The sequence below is a fragment of the Aptenodytes patagonicus genome, chromosome 3 (genome assembly GCF_965638725.1).
Source record: "Aptenodytes patagonicus chromosome 3, bAptPat1.pri.cur, whole genome shotgun sequence".
NCBI classification, from domain to species: Eukaryota; Metazoa; Chordata; class Aves; order Sphenisciformes; family Spheniscidae; genus Aptenodytes; species Aptenodytes patagonicus.
This window is the reverse complement of record NC_134951.1, coordinates 246,858-273,215: the sequence shown is the minus strand read 5'-3', so window position 1 is coordinate 273,215 and position 26,358 is coordinate 246,858. Positions and strand designations below refer to the sequence as shown.

Sequence of the window (26,358 nt, the reverse complement as noted above, 5' to 3'; positions counted from 1 at the left end):
TCACCCCCCACCTCCAGGAAAGAACAAAGGACCAAAAGTACAGCTACGTTTTCTGGGCTTTTAGTTTGAAAAAAGTATTGATTGAAAGTGTACAACAGAACAAGGTGTGGCAGCAGCACCACAGCCAGATTGTTTCACAAATAAAAACAGAAAGGGCCTTAAATAATCGGGTGCAGATTAAAAAAACCTCAACAGTGAAAAAGTTCTTCCCTCCAAACAGAAATTCACAGGCACAGAAATGGCAACAACCACATGGAGACAATGGGGGGACATCCTTCTAACCACAGGGCTCTGTGCTCACAGGCTGCCAGCTGCAGTGGGCTCCTGCGCTGTGGCTGGTGGCTGCTCCCACGCGCAGCTCTGCCCTTGGCTCCCTCTTTGGAATGGTTACAGATGAACAGTGCGACATGCCCTTGCTAACCAGACCCGCCCCCCACCCCCCAACCAGGACACGGACAAACAAGGCCTCTGCTAAGGCTAAAAAAAGGACAAGACTTTGGAGTCTTGAGTTCAGCATGTTTAAGAAACGAGTCTGGTGAGCGCACAGCAAAGTCCCTGTGCGAGGCCTGCTATTCCAGCTTGGCCTTCTTGTTGTTATCACTGCCATTCTCTTCTGCTGGTGCTGCCAGTGCTGCCATGTCCTCCAGTTTCCGCTTCCCACTTTCAGCAGGTGGGTGTGTATTACGGGGTTTGAAACTGATAATGATGCAGGTCATGTTATCACAGCCGGTGCCATCCCCTGAGGTGTCTGGAGCCAAACACTGATCCAGCAGCTGAGGAGGGACAGGACAGGTTAGCAGAGAGCACAGACACAGCACTTTGAATAACCTGAGACACTGGGCCCATTCTAGCAACTGACAGCGGCTTAGGGGCTGCCAGGCCAGAACGGTGTGGGCTGGGCTCAAATGCTGTTTGCAACCAGACAAGGGACAGAAACAGCCTCAGCAGCCCTGGTTTTCTGAAAGTGGACAGAAACTCCTTCGGCCTGACAGCAACCTAGAGGTCAGCAACACTGGTCAGGGTGCCAAAGGAACTGGGTCCCAATTCAGAGGTGTCTCTGCTCCTGTTCCAGCCAGTGTTGCAGCCCATGTGCTGCCAGATACCCCAAGTGCTGAACAAACCAGTCTGATAGAGAGGGAGGGTAGAGTCAGGCACCCAAGGTAGGATGCAGAAACCCTGTGTGCTGAAGGGATGGTGAAGCTCTGGACCTTACCTCTTCTACAATGGAGGAAAGCGGCCTCAGGACTCCATTCTCATCCTTTTGGGTGATCTTGGACTGGATGAAATCCACCACTTCCTGGCTGCTCATCACATTCCTGCAGTGTGCAGAGTGGAGAGGTCAGAAGGGCAAGTGAAGAGAGCAGTCATGCCATAGTGTCCTGAGAGCGCCTCACTGTGGCAGGGAGCTGATGGGAACAAAGCTGCATGCAGTGAGGAACAGGAGTGTTCAGAGCTCAGCACACTGTGACATCCCTCCAGCTGAGAACAGCTCCTCAGGGGCCCAACTTAACTCTCTGAGGTCATGGGGAAAAAAAGGGCTGATTAGCACCCAGGGCCCTTGGGCCTTCCTGAAGCCCAGCTCCAGAGAAAGACCAAGAGTAGTGATGCTCAAGAGGCACAACTGCTCCCTCACTACTCACCAGATTCCATCACAGGCAATGACCATGAAGTCGTGGTCATCATTTATTGTCAGCACCTTGATGTCAGGCAAGGCAGAGATCATCTGTTCTTCCGGAGGCAGATTCTTGTTCCGCTTGTAGAAGTGATCACCTGTAGTGGAGAGGAGGATCAATTTTTGCTGTGGTTGGGCCCTGGCAATGCTGCCTACCCCTGAACAGTGAGAAACACTGCCCTGCCAAAGGGCAACCCCAGCAGAATTGGAGCCGGTGCTCCCACAACCAGAGCAGATCAGGCTGTGGGTGCATCAGACAGAGAAATCTGCCACATGTCCAAGCCATCAGCTTTGGTGAGCCCAACATGCTGTTAGCATGCAATGGGAAAGAGGTGCCTTTGCCAGTTCAGCGTCTCTTCACCCCATACCAAGTGCCACTTCCCCGATTCTGGGGCAATACCAGGCCAACAACACATGGCATCTGACAACACCAGCTGAGATCCTGCAGCAGTGCTCATGAGATGAGCTATCCCATGTCTTGGAGCAGGATTTGCAGCTCACCCCAACACTAGCTTGGCTTTGCTGTGATAACACTAGATGCTCATTTTCCAGAAGCTCAGGCTGTCCAGGGCCAGGTATTTCAGTGCAATGCCCACATCACACTGCTGGGTTCAGGTCCTCCCAAACCCTCAGTAGCCAAAGCTCACTTGAGAAAACCGATCCTCAGCTCTGACTAGCAAGCTTATGTGGAATTACATCCTAGAAAAGGACTTCCACGGCCACCGCAAAGTAGTAGGTGGAAATGCCAGTGTCTCCCTAGGCAAACAGACTCCTAGTTTCCATCCTAAATGTGTTTTTATCTCTTTACCCTAGGATAATAATTTCAATCATTTTGGTCTTTCTGCACAAGTACTCTCCACTCACACCCTTAGCTGCTGACATTTCCTTCCATTCTCTGTGTATTTCCCAGTATATTCTCAGTGTTATTCACTACCCTTTCCTTAATGCCTCCCAGCATCTCATCTGCTCATACTGTAGCCATTGACTGGACCAAGACCTTGTTTGTCTGCTAACAGAGATGCCCAGTCTTCTAAGCCATTAATTACTCCAACACTGCTCATAAGAGACCAAAAGATGAGTACAAAGAGCACTCAGGTGCTGCCTAAAGCACTGCAGCAAGGGGGATAGAGTTTGTGCAATTAAAAGGCAAGGCTGGCTCAGGAATAAATGAGCTCAAACTGGTATAAAGTTAGGTCCCCAGGAAGCAACATACCAAGGTCCTTCAACAGCCTCCTAACAGGAAAAAATCCTGTTCAAAAGTCAACAGTCTATTTTTGAGACAGTTTATATGAGGTGGTTTCTGACAACGCAGCTGTTGGCTGCCTTGCAGGCTTCACACACTCTGTCCTGTGCTGGAGCCTGACAGGTGCTAGGTGTTGCTTTCCACCGATGTCTGCCAGTTTCATGGCCGTTTTCTCTAAGTAGACTGAAATCTCACCACATCAAATATTGAATAGGTTCTACTCATCACCCAGTTAAAAACTGTTCCTTAAACTTAGTGGCTGGCAAGTGCTAGAAGCATAGATGTCCTGAGCACAGCACTCTGAGGCCAGGCATGCCAGCATTCACCCCCGTCTTGCTCACCGATTGCCCTGGAGAGGTTGAGACCGCCATTCACTCTCCCATCCATGGTGACCTTGCCACCAGCATTCTTTATCCTGGCGAGCTCTACCTCATCCTCCGGCTTGTGGTCATATGACATGTCGACAGCTTTGCCACCTTCTGACACCACGCAGCGAGAGTCTCCAGCATTAGCCACAATCAGCTGCTTGCCCCGGATAAGCGCCACAACAGCAGTTGTCCCACTGTCAGAGCCAGGCTGCAAGAAACAAATAGTTTTGCTGAGAATCCTTTCTCTTGCTCCATATCAGGTCAATAAGGGAACCAGCACTAGCCACCACAGGCCCAGCAGTGTCCCAAACCCTGAGGTGCTGCATCTCACCCCTTCTTCCTGCAAGCGCACACAGAACAATGGAGAAAAGCCTGAGGGAAGTGTGAAACACAGTAGGAGCGTGTTCATTGAGAGGCAGGGTCTAGCAATACCTCCGTTCCAGCCTCACAAAGCATCAGTGGTTCAGGATTCTCCAGTGTTCAACATGTCCTGCTATACCCTCAGCTCTAATGTGTTGATTCCAGTCCCAGTCCAGCTCAAGCAGAAGCCTCATTGCAAGCCAGCACATCTCTCCAAAGAGAGAAGTTGGCACCCTGGAAGCTGCAGTCCCCTTTTCCTGACATCCTAGGTCCCTGGCCCATCTGCCAACACTGCCATGGGCTGAGGAGCCACAGCCTTGGCCTGGCAAAGAGCAATGCTCTGCCCAGGAGCAGCAGTGCCAGCAGAGCAGTCCTGCTACTGTCCTGTACTCTCCTTCCACGCCAACCCCCACAGAGGTTCCTAAGCACAGCAAACCCAGCACTGGGGTCAGCCTCTTCTGATCTCAACCTGCTGCCCAGATCCATGCCCTATCCCTCAGCCTTTTGCATAAAGTCAGGCTGTCAGCATCTGTGTTCAGCCACAGGAGAACAAAAGGGGTGTTTTATCCTCATCTGAATGGAAATAACTCCTTGCTGAGTGCCCAAGTGCCCTTGGCTCCACACTATGCTGCAGAACACAAGAACAGGGTGTGCACCTCCTCTTTCCCCTCCATGCCTGGTAACAACATTTCCTCCTCTTCATCCTCATCCTCCTCTGCTTCTTCAGTGTCATCTTCATCATCTTCATTCTCTGCCTCTTCACTACTGTAACCATCCTCATCTTCACTGCATTCCTACAAGAAATGAGAGATACCACCAGGAGTCACACAGGACACTCGCAGTGCCCTCCCCAGACAGCTGGTCCCTCCATCCTGGGGACAGATGATAAGTTCACCCCAGAAGAGTGAGATGACCTGGTATGTTTTCCCCACACCTGATGTCTACAATCAGAGCAGCTAGTTTCAACTACCACAGTGAATGGAGGGATGGTGCATGCAGCAAGACCAAGGGCTATCCATTATGGCCACTGCACAGATGAGGTTATGTTTCCTTCAGGGTTATCTAAACAATCCCCGACACTCCCATGAGATGGTCTCAAAGTATCAGCCTGAAAAACCTACTCCTAGGACACACCTAGGATGAGCCAGAGGCTCGTAGCTCAAGTACCACAGTAAGCAATGCATTCTGCCCAGCCAGAAGGCCACTCTGTCCCAGTGCTGTTTCCTACCTCACTGTCTTCCTCCTCTTCCTCAACCTCATCTGACTCATCCTCACTGTCCTCAAAAAATTTGGATTTGGTTGTGCGCTGGGGCTTTCCCGTAGAGGAGCAGGAGGGCCCGGCCTCCCCAGTAGAAGAGGTGACGGCCTCGTCACCTTTGCCTAGTTCAGGCTTCTGCAGAGCAGGGCTGTTGCCTCCAGCGCTGGCTTTGTCTGAGGTGGAGGAAATACCCGTGATTTCTTCATCTGGCTTCCCATTCTTCCTCTCCTTGTGGTCGGTAAGCTCCCCTGGGTCAGCCTCTCCATTCATATTTGACTCCCCATCATGCTGCTTGCCTGTCCCCTCTGCAGTGTTCTCCCCAGCTGGAGCTAAAGACTTGTTTTTGAGGTTCTTGGTGCAGTTTTGTCCATAACGTGTGAGAAGCTCCTCAATGGTCATTGTGGCTTCTTCATGCAGAAGAGCAGCTTCCTCATTATCCACTAAAAATGGAAAGGGGGAGGGGGATGAGGACAAAGAGGTTTCAGAAAGCAGGATATATCACCATAGCAGCAGCTGTGGAGCACACGCTGGGTTCAGCAGTGAGCTGCCCTGACTGGAGGTTGCTATTGCAGACAGGTTTCAGTAATGCTCAACAGGCTGATCACTAGCAGGCACAGACAAACACAGCCAGGCCTGCACCGTCCCACAGCTTCCAGGCGCTGCAGATGAACAATATGCAAATGGCAGGGGAATGGCTTCTAACCACAGCTGATGCATGCAGTCTGCAAGTTACCCTAGTGCCTCCGGCCTCTGATGCTATCTGGCTGACTTGTAGGCAGCACAGAGTGTTTAAATTAGCTGTAAAGTTGGAGGGTAAAAAGCCTCATATTTCATGAGTGCAGACTCATCTGAAGCTGTGGGGGAAGCAGACAGACCACTTTAATGTGCAGATTTGTTCATTAATACTGCAACTGGGAAGAAGTTTTTGTTACAGCAGTTGCTCCATGGGCCTTAAGCACCACAGAGATCCCAACCAGCAGTGATCTAGACACTTACAAACAGATGATTGAACAGCTTTAGGCAGTGAACGCAGTATCTCCCGAGTGGGACACTGGACAGAAAACAGGATGACTTTCCCTAAACTATGAGCCAACAACCACTGTTTCCCTATTGACATCCCCTTGGTTATCATTTTCTTTGCTAATTAATCCCAAAAGGAAAAGAAATACCCATATCCCAAATACTCCTGAAAGTACAGGACAAAAAGAAGAAAAACCCAAACAAACAAAAAACTACTTTGTCCCTGTCAGCTGGAGAATGAGGGCCAACAAATTCAGCATTTTCAGACCAACACACAATGTTCAAGGTGACGGTATTGCTTTACATCTGCTTCAAGGCTAGTCACAAGATATTCAGCTGAGAGCAGCACAGGATTCTACCCTGGGATTCACCTTCTAGCTGGCTTCACGGTCTGGCAACTACTTGCTGGTGGAAAAGCACACTTGCTGCTTTGTGAGAAGAAGAATTGCTGAAGAGACCAGGATTTACTTCAATCCTATCTGCAGCTGGTGTCTGCCACCAGCCTGGGAGAGCTAAGCACTGGACATCATACTGTTTCACCTCACAACTTAGCCCAACTTCCCAGCTCAGAGGTTTCTGACACATACTAGAACTCTGCACCCCATGGAGGAAGCCCTATGGAAAACTGTGACAGACTGGTTTGTTATTCACAAGATTAAGCTACCAAACAAATCAGAATTCCCCTAACACCAGCCCAAAGCAATAAAGAGTGCTGAGGGGTGGCAGTTCAATTCCAGCTGAAATTTAACTGAGAAATTTGGACAGAAAACATTCTGCTAAAGGAGACCAGGCCCAACTGCTCTCAGTTCCTGGCCTGGAGCTGCAGTCTTGTCTATTCAGTGGCATCTGACTTACCATCATCTTCATCAGCAACTTTCTCCTTCTCATCTTCATCATCTTGGGGTCGTCCAGCCATCTGAGAGAGCTCTTTAATCACCTCCTCAGTGGTGAGCTTGGCATCTATGGCTAAGAAAGCATCTTCCAGGGCCTACGTATGAACACAGACACGAGAGTATGCACATTTCATCTTCCTTACAGGATGCCTGCGTGTCATGCTGTGCAATCAAATCTCTTCCAGAACGCACACCATACAGAATCACAGAATGGCTGAGGCTGGCAAGGACCTCTGGGGTCCCTCTGATCCAAACCCCTGCTCCAGCAGGGACACCCAGAGCCGGTTGCACAGGACCATGTCCAGATGGCTTCTGAATAGCTCCAAAGATGAAGACTCCATCACCTCTCTGGGCAGCCTGTGCCAGTGCTCAGTCACCCTCACACTGAAAAGTGTTTCCTGATGTTGAGGGACCCTCCTGGGTCAAGTTTGTGCCCATGGCCTCTGGTCCTGGCACTGGGCACCACGGGAAGAGCCTGGCTCTGTCCTCTTGGCACCCTCCCTGCAGGTATTTATGCACATGGATTCAATCCCCCTGAGCCTTCTCTGCTCCAGGCTGAGCAGCCCCAGCTCCCTCAGCCTTTCCTCATAGGAGGGATGCTCCAGGCCCTTCAGCATCTTAGCGGCCTCTCGCTGGACTCTCTCCAGTCTGTCTACGTCTCTCTTGTACTGGGGAGCCCAGCACTGGACCCAGCACTCCAGGGGTGGCCTCACCAGTGCTGAGCAGAGGGGAAAGATCCCTTCCCTCCACCTGCTGGCAACACTCCTAATGCAGCCCAGGCCGCCATTCGTCACCTTTGCAGCAAGGGCACGCTGCTGATTCATAGTCAACTTGGTGTCCACCAGGACCCCCCGGGACCTTTTCTGCTGAGCTGCTTTCCAACTGGGTGGCCCTCAGCATGTACTGGTGCTATTGGGTTGTTCCTCCCCAGGGGCAGGACTTTGCACTTCCCCTTGCTGAACTTCACGAGGTTCCTGTCAGCCTATTTCTTCAGCCTGTCCAGATTTCTCTGCACTACAGAGCAGCACGACCCTCTGGTGTACAGCTGCTCCTCCCAGCTTGGTGTCACCTACAAACTTGCTGAGGGTACACTCTGCCCCATCCTCCAGATCATCAATGAAGACGTTAAAAGGGACTGGACCCAGTATTGACCCCTGGGGTACACCGATCATTACTGGCCTCCAACTAGACTTTGTGCCACTGATCACCACCCTCTGGGCCTGGTCATGCAGCCAGTTTTCAATGCACCTCACTGTCTGCTCATCCAGCCCACACTTCCACAGCTTCTCTAGGAGGATCTTATTGGACACTGAGTCGCAAGCCTTGCTGAAGCCCACAGTGGGCCTGGGCACAGGATAGCATTCAAAGCAACTGTGGGGAATGGCTCAGCATGCAGGCTCCTCTACTCAGCAGACAGGCTTATTGCAGTCAGCGAGCACAGCCAGCTTGGGATCAGCGAAGCACGATACTTGGGTGTTTCAGCCTAGAGCAAGAGCCACAAACTGACTCAAGTTTGCTTTGTAGGCTATCCTCAGTCTAGATGTAAATGGAAGTTCTGGAGGGACTGCCTTCCCCTTGCCCACACTGCTACAGGTCTCAGCACCAACCCATGGAATACCCGATGTCAGATCAGGCACTAGTACTATGAAGAATTACAACAGAGGGATCGCTTGGTGGAAGCAAGACATGAACTAATCTCCCACCTCTGACAAAAGCTACCCCCACCCCCCAAAAAACAACCCAGAAAAAAACACTCAAAGAACCAGCCCACACCTTTGACTGGAACAAGTCTGAAAATAAAAAAAAAAAAAAAAGGCAAAAAAAAAAGAAAGCTCGAAAATAGAATATTTATCTCTGAAAATACAATCAACACCTGGTGTACACTCCTAGAAACAAGGAAGGGAAATTAAAATGGAAGACATGGCAGAGAGACCTTGGAGGGACAGGGCCCTGCACATAAGTATTAGCTATCTAAACAAGGACTTTCCTCTGCATTGGTGCTTACTTGTTTCAGGGCAGAGCTAGATTCTTACCTTTTGCAGTTTGCCTTCCTTATAGGCCTTCTGGTCTTTGATTATCTCAGGAAGATACTTGGCACAGTATAGGGCAACTTCTTCTCCTGAAAGAGAGCAGAAGTCATTTAAAGAGACTGGTCCTCCCAGAAGCAAAATGCACTCTTGAGTAACTGAATTCCTGAAGCAAATCTTGGGACACAAACCAGAACTAACCCAGACACGGAAAAGTCACACAACAGAGTGCTGGGGATCTCACTCACACCTCCCAGCAGGCTGCATCTCCAGAACAGCAGGGTTTGCTGATGATCCCTGGCAAACCTCAATGAGTTCTTACCCATCAGGTTTGGCCAATGCTATAAGCTTCCTGAAAGGGAGCTTAGGCCCATTTTGGCACTTAGGACAACTGTTTAGGCCCATCCTACCTAGGAAGCTCTATTTTCACATGTAAGCACAGGTATAAACAAGCAGGGGAAAAGGGAAGCTTTTGGTCAATGTAAGCTCTTTCTCAGAGCATTACCGACACCTGATGAGCAGCACAAAAAGCATTATGTATTCTAGTTTGTGTTCTAGACTAATGAAAATACAATACCACACCCTTGAGATACACCTTTCAGGAAGACGGGGGTCCTGATTGGCAGAGCAGTCATCTTGGTATGGGAAGGGGTGTGTGTGTGTGCATGGCATGAGTGAACGGTGGCCAGAACACTAGGCTGCCGAGAGCACAGAGGATAACTTGGATTGACAGTCAACAACACAAACCAAGCACCCACTCCTAGAGCTGCTGAAAGATTTTTAAAAGCTGGAAACACTCCAGCAGCTCAGTAATTAATACCGTCAAGTATGCAACAGAGCACAGGAGACATTTTTTGTGATCATGAAGGTGCTATTAAGAGAGGAATTAAGATTAAACAGTGAAGGATTGTGAACTTCTATAGTTCATCTTGGCAAGGGGGACCAGAAAGAATAGTGCGACTTGCAAGAGATCAATCTAGTAATTTAGGTTTTTATATGAGAGGCAAAGAATGATGTCGGGCAAAGGAACCTGGGTCACAGGTCATGAGAAAGAAAAATTAGAGCTAGAAACTGAGAAACAAACTAAATGACAACCATAGAAGGGTGGCAGAGAGGGGAGCAGGGCAGTCCACAGGTAGATGGAGGGGTACAGCTGCAGGGTCCAGGAGTGTGCTTAAGACTGTGCTGGATGAGCCATTCTCTATCACAGGGCAAAGAAGGAGTAGTATGAGTGGGCTGAGCATAGCGCTCGAGAGAGTCTGTGCACACTGCCAGCTCTCCTATGGCTATAGGTAAAGGCAAGAGAGCCGCGCATGCTCCTTCCTCCTGGCTACAGAAGGAAGGTTTTTACAGCAAAACTGTAACAGCCGCTCAACTCTTGATCTCCCTGCTAGCACATCCCAGCTTCCCTCCTATTCTTCCAGCCAAACAGAGGCTGTGCAGGTAGCTGGGCATGAAGAGAAGTAATGCACACAAGAGCAAAGCTCTGTGAAGGAAAGGGGAGCAAGGGAATCGAGGGGGAAGTATGAGAAGGGTGGGAAGTAGCTAGCCATCAGCTGAGCAAAGGGAGAGGCAGAGGGAACATAGCGGGAAGTGAAAAGGTGGTGAGATTTGAGAGAAAGAAAGAAACAGCAGACAAGGGACTTTTCAAATGTGCCTGCAGAGAAGGGATCAAGTGGCCATTGACAAAGAACAGAAACCTTGCAAAACGGTTGCTGTTAAAATAGTACTGCAAAAAGTTCAATGCTGTGGCTCTAGACAACAAAGAGACTGAGCTCTATTCTGACTGTGCTCTCAAAAATGCAGAGTGGGAGGAAGGGGGGGGAAGGAAGATCACAGTAAAATAAGTGATCTAAGAGAGAAATACAAGTGACCCTAGCATTTTAATGAGAACTTAAAAGGGAATACCAAGGTGACCTGACAATCACAGAAAAACGGCAGAAAAACAAAGACTGGCTGGCCCTTACAGGATCTCAAATGAAGAAGACTGACAATTAATGTTCACTGACATGGGCTTATGGAAGCAGATCTTGCCAATCCAATTCAACATCTGCTCTTAAAGATACTATGATTTTGCCTGATAAAACTAAGCATGCTGATGTAACAGATTTAGGTAAGGTATATAACTTGCATATACATATATTATATATAACTTACATATCTGTATATAAGTTTAAGCACTTCGCTTAAAAAGTTAAACTTTCAAGACAGCACATGCTGAATAGATTAAAGAACTGCCAACTACCGGTCATGAGATGAAACTGAACAAAGAATCACATGGGAAGATGTGTTTATATGCAGTCTTGAAGGACAGGATCCAGATGATAGTGTAACATTTTTATCAAAAAGCCAAAATAAAACAAAATTTCTATGAGAAAATTATAAACAGAGGGAGTAGTGAATAAGGACAGTGATAGGTCTTCCAGATCACTTGATGAACTAGGGGGAGTGAGCAGGTGCTGCTCAGAGAGGTATGGCCACCAAGGAAAACGTGTGCAGAGCCTTGGACCATGGCAGAAAACCACCCAGCGGATCTGAATGCTCTATGAGATGGTCCTGGAACAACAGGCCAGGAGCACACTATGTGCATCCTTTTATTTAGGCTGCTTTTACTTAGAGCGTAAATTAGCAGGCCATAAAACAGTAGCCCTGAAGCACTTGCAGAGAACACTGACAGCTGCTATGTCCTTGCTCATACGACAGGGATCGAGCAGACCAGCCTGGCCCAAAGGTGGCTGGGGCAGTTTGCTGCTGGGACACAGGGCTGCGCCATGGGCAGAGCTGTTCCAGGCAAGTTGCAGGACTTGGCCGGCATCTTGGTCGAGACCTAGACGTGATGGCAATGCACTCCCACATAAAGGCTTGACCAGTAAGCAGGGTGGTGCACTGAGCGTGCCTCAGCAGTTTGAGGAAGAAAAAAACTAGGAAAACTGCAGGAATATCTGCAATATCCAAATCAGGAACTACAGGACAGGGTACAGGCCCAGTGGGCTCCTGACACGACCGCTGGTCATTGCAGGGGGCAGCTGCAATCTCCTCCAGCTTCTCTTCCAATCTGCAATCATTCCTGCCTGCCCAATCTGGACCAGCATAATGGCACTGACTTTATGTCATTTTGACACTCTCTGGGGCACTGAATTGCATCATCCAGAGTGTATGACAGAGACACAGGTGGGTCATCTGCACGCAAGCCATGCTGTGCCCTGCAGCTCTTCAGAGGCTTCCCTAACAGTCTTACGCTAAACAGGAATGGGGTGGGTAAAAGCCTGCATCACTTGTACCAGGTAACTGTTCTGGCAGAAGAGCACTGACCACAGCTACCTGGCCAGAGATCAGAAAGGGAGAAAAGAGCTACTGAAGGGCACCCCCTTCCCTGCCCAGTGGGGTCTGCAGATGAGGCAGCAGCTCTGTGCAATCTGTGCTACTGGAAACAGCTGACAGATCTAATAATACCAGTGTGGACACCTGATCACCCACCAGATGGAAAAGATGACCGAACATTGCAATCTTTCTGCCACAGCTAGGGACAAGGGATTTTCTTCACAGCAACAAGTAGCTTGATCTGAGAAAGCCACCAACAGCTTTGCAGCCTTGGCCCCAGTACGTCCCCTGTAAGCAGGCAGGGCATGGGGCTGGAGCACAGCCTGCAGGAAGATGCTTTCCACAGGCCTGGCAGCACCACGCAAAGCAATGCTATAGGGAAAGATCTTGCTCTGTCACCACAGAAGCAGGAAGCCAGCCCCAATATGAAAAGCTTTGGCAGTTAAACAAGCCATTTGTCTGAAACAGGGACACTGAGATTAAATAGTGATCTGGGAAAGTCTGATGTGCCTGACTGTGGCTACCCAAAGACAAATTACTGTAAGAGAATTTGTAGGTGCCACAGAAGACAAGAAACCTTTGATGCTTCCTGTGCAGCTGCAGCACAGATGTCACAAAAGACATTTCTGTTGCAAACTGATGAGGCTTCACACAGGACCCTTTTGCCAGTCTCCTAGACTTCTCTCCATCGGCGGCAGCTCACCCTCAAACCAGGCCACCCTCTGTGAGCAGAGCTGGTTGTGGCAGTACCCCATCTCCCTTGCTCAGAGGATACAAAGGTGCTCACTTACAGTGTTTTAACCAAAACATCTAGAAAAACAAGATACTCCTTCGGAGTCCTCCAGCTGCAGAAGATGATCCATCAAAATGAGTCCTCAGATCTAATAGGTGCGTGTCCCTTTGGTGCACAGGAGGCAGCTATAGGCCCTGCACAGAGACCTCAGGTCTAGCTGCTAGCACAGCAGTCCCAGTGAGATCTAATGGGTTTTATAAGCTGAGTCAGTAACTCAAAGCACATTGCTGCCACCGTGGCCAGAGAAACTGAACTGGCTCAAGGATTCATCTTCTACATGCAGACAGATGTACTAAAATATTCCGTCTCAGCACTTCTGGACCTGTCGCAGCAAGAAACCCACCAGGTTTTTCTCACTGACAAAGCCTTTGTGAGAGTGCAATAGAGCAGCTCTACTTCACTCCAGGTCCTGACTCACACACTGAGTGGGCTCTGCGTACCAGGGCCAGCTGTGGCGAGGGAGCCTTTCTGCAGTTTAGCCCGGGTGCAACCAGCGTAATTACCTGGTGGATGCTAATGGCTCCTTTCAGTTCATTATGTAACATACTCCTGGATTTGGTTACACTTATGCCAAAATCGGCCCACCCACCACATTTTATCAAGGTCTTGTCTTCATTAGATATCAAGCATTCTTCCTCTGACGGCAGGGATGAGGGCATCAGCAGCAGGGCTGAAGAGCCAGGTAATTACGAAAGTTGATTCAGACACCTCAGTCCTGCTTGGTGCTCTTCATCAAGGTCCTTCCCCTGACAGTTCCACAAGGGATCAAAGGATTCAGCCCCATGATACTCCTAGCCTGTGGCATGGAATTAGGGAGGAGAACAACTATCAGAGAGACACCAGTTGCAACCGAGTAACAGTGACTCCCAGGACAGACCACAAAGTTCTCTGAGCAAAAGACTTCCCGCTCCTTTTACAGCCACTTGCTGCTTTTCTTCAATGATGCCGCACCTACTATAGCGTTGTCTCAAAATTAAAATTTCCCTCACTTCTGCAGTTACTGTGTTATACACACAAATTTACGCTCTTATTATGGCTTTATAGAGAAGCAACAGACAATCCACCAGGATAAAATATTCCTGAAACCACTCATGCTCACCTGGGCATCAGAAATGACCAAAAGCCTCAAAATATCTGTCAGCAACGAAGTAAGTGCTCAGGGCTGTATAGTTTCCTAAGCAGACCTACAGCAAATGGTCCTGGTTGCCCTCACCTGTAACAAGCACTTGAAACAACATTTCCAGCAAAATGGTAAAAGTTGGGAAGTGCTCTTTGAAGCACAAAACTGACCTGCAAAGCAGTAAAACAGAATGAATTTTCCAAAGATGCAAGTACCCAGAAAACAAACAATTTTGTTCAAGCAAGAGAAGGATGAGTGCATGAGTACAATATAGCACAGCAAGGTAAGTGTGAGGAACTGCCACACAAGCTCTTCCCCTCACCAAGGTAGGCAAGACCACAGGACTATCTCCCCAGGGGGACGAATGAAGTCTGTTGCTTGTAACTGCCAGACAAGGCTCTACACACTCCAAGGTGCATTTTAAACTGCTGTAGGAGTCCAACTGTCAACTGGCACTGACAGTTTTAGGACAGCAGGGAAAAGAAAACCTCATCAAATACAATTTCCATTTCTTCACACTTCCCCGAGAAGCAGGACAGAGGAGAAGCAGAGGTACAAAAGCAGGCTCTGGTACCCACGGGTGTGGAGTGCCTTCAGCTGTCAGGGACCTCAAAAGCTTCAGGGGCTGAACACTTAGAGAATACAATTATTTACATATAACCATAATACATAACCAACAATGAATCCAGGATCACATCTTCCACATCTCCAGTGTGAAACCCACTGTAAAACTCTCAAAGTCTCCATGAATAATTTTATTAATGTTTTCTAGAGGAGCAGCATCCAGCTAAGTAATGCCAAGGCCTCAGCTGCATTTCCTGCTTAATGCGACCCAGATGCAGTAGTAGGAAGGTCTTCAGGAGGCTAGAGTAAAATATATAACCTGTAGCACTGAATTCAGTGAAAAAGTAAATATCTGGAGGATTCTCCAGAGTGTGTACTTCTATGTTTCTAGAAAATTATAAAAAGAGACCGCTTTTGTTTGCAAGAGAGCATGTGGAGTTTTCAGGATGTCTGAAAGACCATGCAGAAAGGTGAAAGCATACATGGGAAAGTTCAGGTCTCAGAGCATATTTCTGCACTGCTAGATGCCACTGCCAAACCCCACATCTGATTCAGTTTTAAAAGCAGGAGACACATTCAGATGAAATATGGAACAAAGTCAATTTATCTCGGTATTTCAGGCAAGGCTGCCTCCAGAGTACCTAAGACCCAGCTGGAATCTCACTGCAGTATGATTTCTCTATCTCCAGGAGCACAGGCTTGAATATGACATGTGAAGACAAGAACGGTCAGCAGCCTCAGGGCAGAAACCTAGGCAAGAAAAAGATCTCCAGAGATACAGGTTCCTAGATCAAATATTTTTTCAGCGCATGTACATGCGCAAACCCATCCTATCTGATCTTCACAAGGCTGAAAGTAGATCCCACTCCAAGATTTGATCTGTATTTAGACACATACACACCATTTGAATATAAAATAAAGAAAGCTTAGAGTCAAGCAACAAATAAACTAGCTAACAAAAAATATCACAGAATCCCTATGGATTGGAATACTATGCCAAAACAGGAAAAAAAAAAAATTTAAGACCAGAGTATTAACTCCCACCCTGAGACAATGACAGGGAGGCAGAATGCTAAGGCAGATCAGAAGGCAAGATGACCAAGAACAGGGCAAGAGAGATCCATTGCTCTGCATACAAACTGGAAAAAAATTATAACAGGGCTTGCTGTATTCAAATTAAACACCCTGGTAGGAACAAAAAGAAAACCTCACTATGATAATGTTGACCTCTGAAAAGGGGGAGCTATGTGTAAATGAAGACACTTATTAAAAGGAAAGGAAAAGAAACAGCTAAAAAGGATAAAGCATGTGTAGATAGCAACAGAGATTGATCACAAACACCATACTGAAGGTACAGAGTACCTGTATATCATTCTCCAAGATTTGGGAGCAGGGAGGCCAGGGCAAGTAAAAAGGCAACTGGGGAAGGCAAAAAAACAGCAGCATCTTTCAAAAACTGGAAGTCTTGTCCACAGGGGGAAAACATAAAAGAAAAACTGATGAGTGAGATGGAAAGCTAAATATGGAAAAAAAAGAAAAACAAACCCCACCCTTTTTCAAGGAACACAATAATAAAAACTTTTCCCAATCTGCCTGGAGCGGGAAGCTTACTGGAAAGTTTAAGGCTGATAGATGAGCAAGGTATAAAAGAAAAGCTAAATTCAATCTTTGCACTGGCAGCTAATAAAGCTTAGAGAGGCTCCCACCTTAATACCTTCTTTTACATGGGACAGACCTGAGGAATTGTTTCAAACTAAAGAACTAATGCATCAATAAAATCATACAAAAGTAGGGATGGACAAAAGTCGATCTTCAGAGTCAGGTTCAACTATATCCGTATCCTTCCTGATAAGGTTTGTCTAGGAAGAGCTGTAGAGATTCAATCACCGGAAATCTAAACCACAAGTTAGAAAACCATGCCAGTGCTTTGCCATTCTGATTAATGCCTTTCCCTAATGTCTACCTTGAATCTTTCCTATTGTATTTTTAAAAAACCAAAAATCATGTCCTACACTAATGGGAATGTCATAAGAGTGTCAGAAGTCTTTCTAAAACCCAACACATGAAATAGACCTGCCTGTTAGCTGAGAAGCTAACACACTAATCTTGAAGAATAGATCGGTTTGATATTATTCATTCTTGACCAGTTTTAGCTAGCTGCTACTTGTCTTCATATCTGCTAGATGCTTACAAACGGTTTCTGAATTCCTGCAAGAAATAACATCAAGTTGAATAGTTGCTAAATCCCTATATCCTTTTTCCTTTGTCCTTCTCTGCCTTTCAAAACCAACCCGTCATCCCAGTGTTCTCAAAGATAATCTTCAGGATATCAGCAGCTGCTCCACCCAGGTCTCTGTGCACTCTAAGATGATGTTCAGGAGGAAAATAATTTCAAAACATTCAATCTAAATGCTTCAGACAGACCATATCTTTTGAAGAACTACTAGTCAGCTACCTACTCAGGCTGACCTTTTTAATAATGACTATTGCAAAAAAAGGTCTTAAACTCTTATTTACAAATTGGCAGAATTGTTCTAAAGAAGAATGAGAAATCATGAACTGTGGTACGTAACCTTCCACTTGAATCTGCTCCGTTATCAGAGAAATGAAAGGCATACATATCATACCAAAAAATAAATTAAAAAGCCTCAGAGAGTGGTGGAAACTGGGTTCACAACACTACAGACCAGCATATGTGTGGTATGTGAATGCAGCAAACAGTAGGAATTATAATTAATAGAATTAGCATATACATGGATACATATGGTAGAATAGGCAGGGGTTAAATATACAGCAGGGAATATCACAAACTGGTCAATGTTTTTTCAAAGAGTCAATGAGCAGGAGGAAATAAGTAGTTTAGTTTATCTACTCCATATAGATTTTCAAAAAGCTTTCAAATAAATCATCAAATCTTTTGCATACTAAGCTGCCATGGGAAAAGAAGTAAGGTTTGATAGAAGCAGACAGTTTTCAAAACAGAGGATGGCTACTGGGAGTGTTCCTTGAACATTTAAGTTGTTCAACATCTACATAAATAATCCAGAAAAGAAGTGATGGATCATTCAGAATGATCAAAACTAAAATATTTTGCAAAATTTTACAGCAGGATCTTGTGCTTTTGCATGATATTGGCAGATGAAATTCCTCACTGACAAAGACAAGAACATGAAAAAAAGAAAAGACAACCAACCTCCATATGCACACTTGAGGGACTCAAAGCCATCTATTACCACTTAGGAAAGATCTGGAAGAAACTGGGGACAGAGTTCTAAAAATGTCAGCTTACAGTTTATTTGTATCAAAACAGCTAACATGTTGTTAGGAAAGGAACTGAGAACAAAGCAGAAAACACTTATGTCACAATAAATTCATGGTATATCTGTAACTTGAAAGCTATAGGCAGTTCTAGTCAGCCTAACTAAAAGCATGTTGCAGAGCTAGACTATGTCCAAAAAAAAAGGACAAATATAATCAGAGCTGTGGTACAATATAATGTTTGGAATCCTTGGCTATATCCAACAACAGTAGCCTAATGAGTTCCATGGCCCATGCATTTCATCACCTATGCTAAAAATTATTAGAATGATCCATGGTGCAATTTTGGCATAACTTAGTTAGCACTCTCATAATTTCTGGACACAGTTCAGGATCTAGTAGGAACCAGGGACCAAGTCAGTTTGGATGCAGCCACACTATGTTAAATGCTAAGACAGTTTAATAGCATCAGTGTGGCCAGACTATGCCAATTGACCTCAGGGCCAGAAAATGGGTGCTGCTGTTATTTAATAATACAGATTCAGCTGTATGACCAGAGACAAGTCTAGGACTCTTCTGACTGGAAGAAAGGACGTGGAGTCCAAAATTATGAAAGTGAAAAGTGCTAACAGAGTGATTATTTGCTAATTTCTCTTAAGCGTTGGGGATATTGCAGTGAAATTATCAGGCAGCAGATTTAGATTGAAGTCTTTTTTTCAAATAACGAAGTTTTATACAAAACATCCTATGCAAATAATCACCAAACAGATAAACCTGGTTTAAAATGCAATTAGACAAAGTCATGAAGAGTTAGTTCATCAAGAAGACTTGAGCGTGTCTATAAGATCAAAAGGCTGCAACCTCTAGCTCAGGGAGCCCTTAAGTGGGGAATGGAAGCTGGGAAGATATGTCAGGGAATGGATCTGCCTGTTCTGTTTTTTCACTCTTTCCCTGGGCAACCAGTACTGGCAACCACCCGAACATACTGACTAGAGTCAGACCTTTGGTCCAATCTCATGTAGTTTTTCTTACTGCCACTCTTCTGTGACTATCCTGTCTAGCTTATTCATCAAGAAAATAGCCACTCTGAAAAGTTTTAGAAAATGGAATGCAAATCTCATTTCAATTTCAAATCAACCCATGACCTTCCTTCTAGAAACCCTAAGAAACTTTCAGAACCTTAGTCAACGATATCTATCAAAGAAAATGCTTCCCAAGAAGGAGCAAGATTTCTAATGATAGATAGATGCTTGCCCCAGCAGCCACTGAGCAACCTAGAAGAGCCACACCGAAGGACTCTGGAGAGAACAGTGGATGCAGTTACCTCCGTGTCCATCGTAGACTGAGAACATGGCTGTTTCACTGTCCAGCTCGGGTATGCAGTTGTGTGCATCCTGAAAGAGAGAGCAAAAGTCTGGAATGACATGGATTGCACTAGACCCCCATAGAGAAGTGGGAGAAAGAAGCAGGGAGGCTATGAGCACTGACGCAAGGATTCTCAAATCTGAGGGGAGAGCAAGAACAGTAAGAAAGCCTGCTCTCATATTCTCAAAAGCTTACCTGGCGAGCACTCATCTTCAAAGAGGGTGTTATGGTGTTCTCTGTGCTAGAGCAGTAACACAGCCTTGTCACCATGAGATTGTACTGGAAACCCCTTCAGATCCTCAGTACAGCTCCTCTAGATATGGCCAAGCTCAAGCCAGAATCAAATCCCTCTGCTCACAGTACTTGTAATGCCTGCGTTACCGTAGTAGCTCACAGTCCTTAAAGAATATGAGGCAGCAAGCTGTACTCTATTGCACAAACTGGTACCTAGGCTGAGGGCTGTCTAGCCAAGCGTGACTACAGAAATACAAGTTATACTGGTACCGATACACTGGCAACTTCCCCCACACAGACAAATGCAACTGGCTCAGGGTCACCCATAGAGTCTGGCCATTCCCACAGACGCTCTCTTCCCCAGTTCTTGCCAAACAAGAGCCATGCAAACTGAAAAGTCACTCTGATGCACTGACAAAGCCAGAAGGTCAAATATGGAGCCTCCTGACCTCAAGCCTTCAACCAACTGTAGCTTTGCCTTTGCTTGTCCTGGTGAATACGGTCACAGATGGCAACAGTTTTCTATCCGAACAGCCCGATGAAAGGCAGCCTTGCAGGACACAGGATTACCACATCCAGTGAGAGCAAACAACTGGACTGGAAAATCTCTTGGGACAAAGGCCCCTTCCTGCTCTTCTGGCCATTTCAGATGCTCCAGGAAGGCACTGCTGGCCTCAGGCACAGCTACCTGACAAGCAAGGCAAAGAGCCCAGCTTCTCTCAAGTGTCTTTTAAACAGTGAAGCAAAGGACAAGCAATCAGTCAACTAACAGTGCAAAACCCAAAGTACAACCCCAGGTATCACTTCCTAAGGTAAGACATACATCTTGGTTCTGGCAACTGTCCAGAAACCCTGAGAATCTCTGGGGGCAAACTGGAGGGAAGGTGTGTCCCAGGGGCGTTTTGGGCTTAAATATCAAACTGCATCCAGCCTTTCCCTGTGCATGCTCCCAAACTACAAAGATCCACAACATATAAGCTTATACACTGAGCAACCTTTCTCTCCACAAGGTCTCACAAGAACAGCAGACTTCGAAGAAGGCACCACCCAGACTTTACAGCCAGGCACCTGACCTCTTTCACCCTATGGGTAAGCAAACCGAACTTGGCTATTCCAATGCAAAGCCTAGAACTGATGGATGGATGAAATCTTTCTCTTAAACCCTCCCCCTGCCCAACTAATCTCCTAACATTCCTTAAAGTTCAAGCCCAAACCTACCAACTTACAGCCCGACCACACCCCAGATGCTTTTGTTCAAGAACAATCATGTGATATTTTAAACAACGTGATCTAGTCTCTGCTGTAGTTCAAATTCATCACCTTAAAGTTAAATGTGCTACAGCTGCTCCAAAACACTGTGCTTACTCCAAGACAGCTGGCTCAAAGATTTGGATGTGTCTGTATTGCCAGCCATGACCCAAAATTTCTATTTACACACACAGCTACACTTGCTGCACAGCCAAGCAACTGTTGAGCTCTTCTACTTTTTTATTGTAGGACTCCTTGGATAAGAGCTCTTTGCCCTCTGGAGTCCCGCAATCTTCTAAGAAGAGAACTCCATTCCCCTGCAATTTCTATCAAGTGCTAAGGAAAACAGAAAAAGAGAGGTTCTGGGTTTATGCAGCACTTAGTGTAATGAAACTCATGACGCTGTGACTAAAACAGTGTCTGAACAGGCAAATTACAATCTTATTTAAAAATGAAAAAAATTACTCTGAATTATAATGTAGGAAATTTAACCAGAGAGCTCACTGGAGATAGCGAATGAAAGTAAGAATAAGCAAAGAACCAGAATTTTTATGCTTACTGTTCAGAGCATTTACAGAAGCTACTGAGACAGCAAAACCACAACAAAGTACCTGGGATAAGTCCCAGGTGACTAAACAGCAGTTTAATTAGAGCAAGTAATGCAAATGCTGCTGGGGAGGAAACCCAATATTGGCAGCAAAAACGGTCTCTCTACTCCATTTGTAGAGCACTCACCACAACTTGTCCTGACCCTGGACCAGGGTGCTGCAGGCAAGGAGGGCAGGCAAACAAACCCAGCATCTGTTGGGAGGAGACAGTTCAGCTCCCATGCTGCGCACAGGGCTTGCTCCACACTGCCCTGAGCATGAGTGCTAGTGGCTCCACAAGCCGGGCTGCACACAAATCCCAGGCATTTTCAACACTAAGAGCAGTTCAGAGAGCATCTGGTTGACCACTAAGAACACCTTGTGCTGCCAGCACAAGAGGCTGTCAGTTGCAAGTCTCCATCCCTGCTTCCAGGCCTGGTAAACTGTCTGCAGCGATTGTCCTCCAAGTAACCATGATCTCATGCTCTTCAGACCAAGCAAGAGCTCACAAAGCCTGCATGTCAGCTTTCTGCTATCTAGCCTTCCCCTCAAGGGTAGCATGATTCCAGGTCTCCCCCAGCTACCTTAGTGGTTACTACAGTAATACTGAAAAAACAGTATGTTTGAAACATCAAACATCAAATTCAGTTGAAATTAGCAAACAAGTTAAAACTGAGAGTTAATTTGACAAATCTCCATATTTTGAACCAAATTCTTGCATTTTTTGAAGCAAGGACCTTTTTTCTTGGCAGCTCACGGCTTAGATAGGTGTACTCTGTGCTGGGTAAAAAACTGGCTGGACGGCCGGGCCCACAGAGTTGTGGTGAATGGAGTTACATCCAGTTGGCGGTCGGTCACGAGCGGTGTTCCCCAGGGCTCAGTACTGGGGCCGGTCTTGTTTAATATCTTTATCGATGATCTGGATGAGGGGATTGAGTGCACCCTCAGTCAGTTTGCAGACGACACCAAGTTGGGTGGGAGTGTTGATCTGCTCGAGGGTAGGAAGGCTCTGCAGAGGGACCTGGACAGGCTGGATCGATGGGCCCAGGCCAATTGTATGAGATTCAACAAGGCCAAGTGCCGGGTCCTGCACTTCGGCCACAACAACCCCATGCAGCGCTACAGGCTTGGGGAAGAGTGGCTGGAAAGCTGCCCAGCAGAGAAGGACCTGGGGGTGCTGGTTGACAGCCGGCTGAACATGAGCCGGCAGTGTGCCCAGGCGGCCAAGAAGGCCAATGGCATCCTGGCCTGTATCAGAAATAGTGTGGCCAGCAGGAGTAGGGAAGCGATCGTGCCCCTGTACTCGGCACTGGTGAGGCCACACCTCGAATACTGTGTTCAGTTTTGGGCCCCTCACTACAAGAAGGACATTGAGGTGCTGGAGGGTGTCCAGAGAAGGGCAACGAGGCTGGTGAGGGGTCTGGAGAACAAGTCTGATGAGGAGCGGCTGAGGGAACTGGGACTGTTTAGCCTGGAGAAGAGGAGGCTCAGGGGAGACCTCATTGCTCTCTACAACCACCTGAAAGGAGGTTGTAGCGAGGTGGGTGTTGGTCTCTTCTCCCAAGTAACTAGTGATAGGATGAGAGGAAATGGCCTCAAGTTGTGCCAGGGGAGGTTTAGATTGGACATGAGGAAAAATGTCTTTACTGAAAGAGTGGTGAAACATTGGACCAGGCTGCCCAGGGAAGTGGTGGAGTCACCATCCCTGGAAGTATTTAAAAGACGTGTAGATGCGGCACTTAGGGACATGGTTTAGTGGACACGGTGGTGTTGGGTCAGCGGTTGGACTCGATGATCTTAGAGGTCTTTTCCAACCTTAATGATTCTATGATTCTGAGCCCAGGAGTGAAATGAAGCTGCACACAGGGTTTGTTGGTGTCTCATCTTGGAAATACGGTCGGAACAGCACCAAAGAGCTCAGAGAGGCCCATCCAACCACCTCCAAAGTGCCTCCTGCACCTTTCACTGTATCCCAGAGCACTCCTCTCTGTACCATAAAAGCCATCTTCAGCATCTTCTCTTTCCTTATTCGCTCATAGTACCTAACACTTTTTTTTGTATCCTTATCCTTTGGGTCCCTCATCTGCCCAAAACATTTCCTTATTTAAAAAGCAACCTCTCTGGACTAAGAATGGATTTTTATTATAGTATTTCTTCAGAGCCCTGTATACCTACCTCACCTGGGGGCTCCTAAAACGTAAGTTAAAGGCAAAAGACAACTCCTTTACACAAATTTCTGCTACCCAAAAATGCCTATGTCCTACTACTTGTACACACTCTGACTGGCTTCACTAACATAACATATAACTAAAGCCTTGTCCTGGTTTCAGCAGGGATAGAGTTAATTTCCTTCCCAGTAGCTGGTACAGTGCTGGTTAAACCAGGACAAGCCTTAAGCATAAATATTTGCTCAGAACTTTCTCCAAGCCTTACAGAAGAGCAAAAGTACAATTAAACATGAAGAAAAGGAAAAAAACACAAGACAACACAGAGAAGAACACATAGCACTGGAATGCAAGCAAATACAACAGAACTGTCAAATTCTGCTCAGCTGTATGTGGAACAATGCATGTTTCTCTCCTATCATAGACTTAGAAGCAATTTGCAGCAGGTTCAACTTGTAACACAAATGCTTCTGCCATCTTCTCATTTCTTGTGATAACACAGCTAAACCATGTCTACACCAGTGTCCTCGGTATTGCTTCTGCCAACAGGGAGATAAGCCAAAGATGTTGGCTAGTGCAGAAAACACAGCTGCAAGCTCTGGGCCTCATTCAATTTCCGTAAAGGTCAACAGCAGCAACAACAGACTTCAAATAAGTGAAATTATGAGCCAATATCCCACCTGTGGGAGGGCTACTTTAGCCCACCAGCATTATAAATAGGGGCAACTCTCCGCTCTCCCTCATCCAAGCCTGTCTCCTTAAAACACTTTCAGCCTCTGTGCACCAAGGATGCCAGAACACTGCCTACGTTCAGCCTCTTACACGAGCTAATCACCTTGCAGAGATTATACTGCACATCACCTCAGTGTTCCGGTAATGTCTCTGTGCCACCATTTCACCCCTCCAGAGGTCACCAGGGTGGACCAGCTGAGACACTATCAGTCACAGTCAGCTAAGCACACACATACTCTGAGTGTATCTTAAGAGCACAAGCACCAATTCTCCTGCCTCTTCTACCCTGGAAACTAGAGCCCATGGTTTTGCAAAGCTCTAATGCACACAGAAAAGAGGAAACACCTGGTCGCTGTTTCATCACCAGTAAGACTGCTGTAACATTTCAGTAGCAGTAAAGTATCTGATAGAGTGGCTCATGAAACCATATTTGCAAAAAATTAATCCCTGACAGCCTGAATGGGACATCTCCAAACTATCCAAAGGGCTGCAAACAAGAAGGCCACTTTACCATGTTCAGAGAAGATGTACCTGGGGGGGCTGTGGGGACCAATATCAATCCTTATCTAATTTAGCTTGTTTGCTGGCTGCCTGGAAAGGAAAATAAACCAGCACATTAATGGTACTCACAGAGGGTGTTAAAATTCAAGTAACGAGTAACTGCTGGCAAGGCAAAGAAATAGTCCCAGCAGCTTGACATTACCCTTATACAAGCAGCTTTACAAAGTAGTTCCAAGAGACTCCCTGACCAGGAGGGGCATGGGCAAACACCTGGCTCCTGCACTCAGATATTTCTCTTGTGATACTTCATTTGACCCATACGGAGCCTAGCTGATAGGATGATAAAGCTGGCTACAGGAGACTGAGAGCAGCAATGAAAATTCCTCCAATAAATTTGCCTAGGGAAAAAAACCAAAACAACAACAAAAAAAAACAGGGAGAGAGAGAATAGAGAGAGACTTACACTTAATTTCTGCCTGGAAAGAAAAGCAAAGATTTTGCCTGAGGATTTTTCATTTGCTTTCATTCAGTGCTTCATCCCAAGCACTAAACTGTCCTTTGTGCCACTTCTTAACCCAAGTCTCTCACTCCCTGCCGGGATTTCTCGGGCTGTACGTGCCGGGAGAGCCTCCGATGAGAAACCGCGTGGTGCCCCCACGAAGCGGGGTGACTCTCCAGCAGGTCACCGTGGGAGCCGGGGCAACCGACAGCCTACGGGCATTCCGGCAAGGCCACGGTAGCAGCGGGAGAGGCAGACCCTCCCCGCTCCGACGGTGTGGGCACCGCGGCCTCAGCGCCTCGGCCCGCGGCAGGGAGGGACCGCCCGCCCCCCGCCCCATCCCTCCGGTGGGCGCCGGCGGGGCCGCCGCGCCGCCCGCCTGACGGCGCAGGACACCGAGAAAGGGCCGGGGGAGAAGGAAACCTCCCAGCCAGGCCCGCAGCTGGAGCCGCAGCTCCGGGGACTCCGCGGCAGCCCGCGCCCGGCGTCACCGGCCCCCCCCCGGGGAGCGGCCTCCCGGGGCCCGCGCCCGGTGCCCCGCTCACCTCCATGGAGACGCGCCAACCCTGCATGGCGCTGAAGCCGAAGTGGAGCGGGCGCGGCCCGAGCCCAGCCCCGTCTCCCGAGCTCTTCACCGTGTTGGGCTGCGACAGGTAGGCGCCCATGGCGCCGCGGCGGCCTCCACCGGCGGACCCGGCCCCCGGCGCGGCGGCCCTGCGCGGAGGGGCGGCGGCGGGTGCGACGGCAGCTGGGCCGCGCGCGACCGGACCGTACCGGGCGGCACCGGAGGGCGCGAGCGGCCCAGCGCGGGCTGCGAGGCAGCGAGGGCGGCGGAACCACCCACCAACGAGCCGCCAAGCGGAAGTCGCGCGGCCGGAAGCGCGGGCTATAGAGTCGCCGCGGGGGGACGGCGCTCAGCCCGCGCGGCCGCGGCACAGGGGCCGGAAGAGCCTACCATAGAGACGAACGGCGGCTAGCGCGGCGCAGGGGCCAGGAGCGCGCTCCGCTCGGCGGCCTCAGGCCCTCGGGGCTCGGCCGCCGCTCCCCCCCGCCAGCCTGTCAGCGGTGCACGGGCCCCTCCCAGGACTGCCCACCACGGCCCGCCTCTGGCCGTGAGCTGCCCTGCAGCT

The 26,358-nt window shown here is 47.9% G+C and overlaps 1 protein-coding gene across 2 annotated transcripts; it reads right to left on the bottom strand.

The window, feature by feature from the left end:
- Positions 1-44: 44 nt before the first annotated feature.
- Positions 45-25,934, bottom strand: PPM1G (protein phosphatase, Mg2+/Mn2+ dependent 1G). 2 transcript variants are annotated; one of them, XM_076332413.1, is made up of 10 exons: positions 25,774-25,934; positions 19,222-19,291; positions 8,848-8,933; positions 6,777-6,909; positions 4,872-5,341; positions 4,300-4,437; positions 3,257-3,491; positions 1,641-1,770; positions 1,214-1,316; positions 45-773 (listed from the first exon to the last, which is right to left on the bottom strand). In XM_076332413.1, the coding sequence occupies exons 1-10, from the start codon at positions 25,891-25,893 to the stop codon at positions 570-572; spliced, it is 1,689 nt and encodes a 562-aa protein (XP_076188528.1). In that variant the 5' UTR covers positions 25,894-25,934; the 3' UTR covers positions 45-569. The 2 variants fall into 2 exon arrangements, with proteins under 2 accessions (XP_076188528.1, XP_076188529.1); XM_076332414.1 differs by lacking the exons at positions 45-773; positions 1,214-1,316 and adding an exon at positions 1,394-1,514.
- Positions 25,935-26,358: the final 424 nt, after the last annotated feature.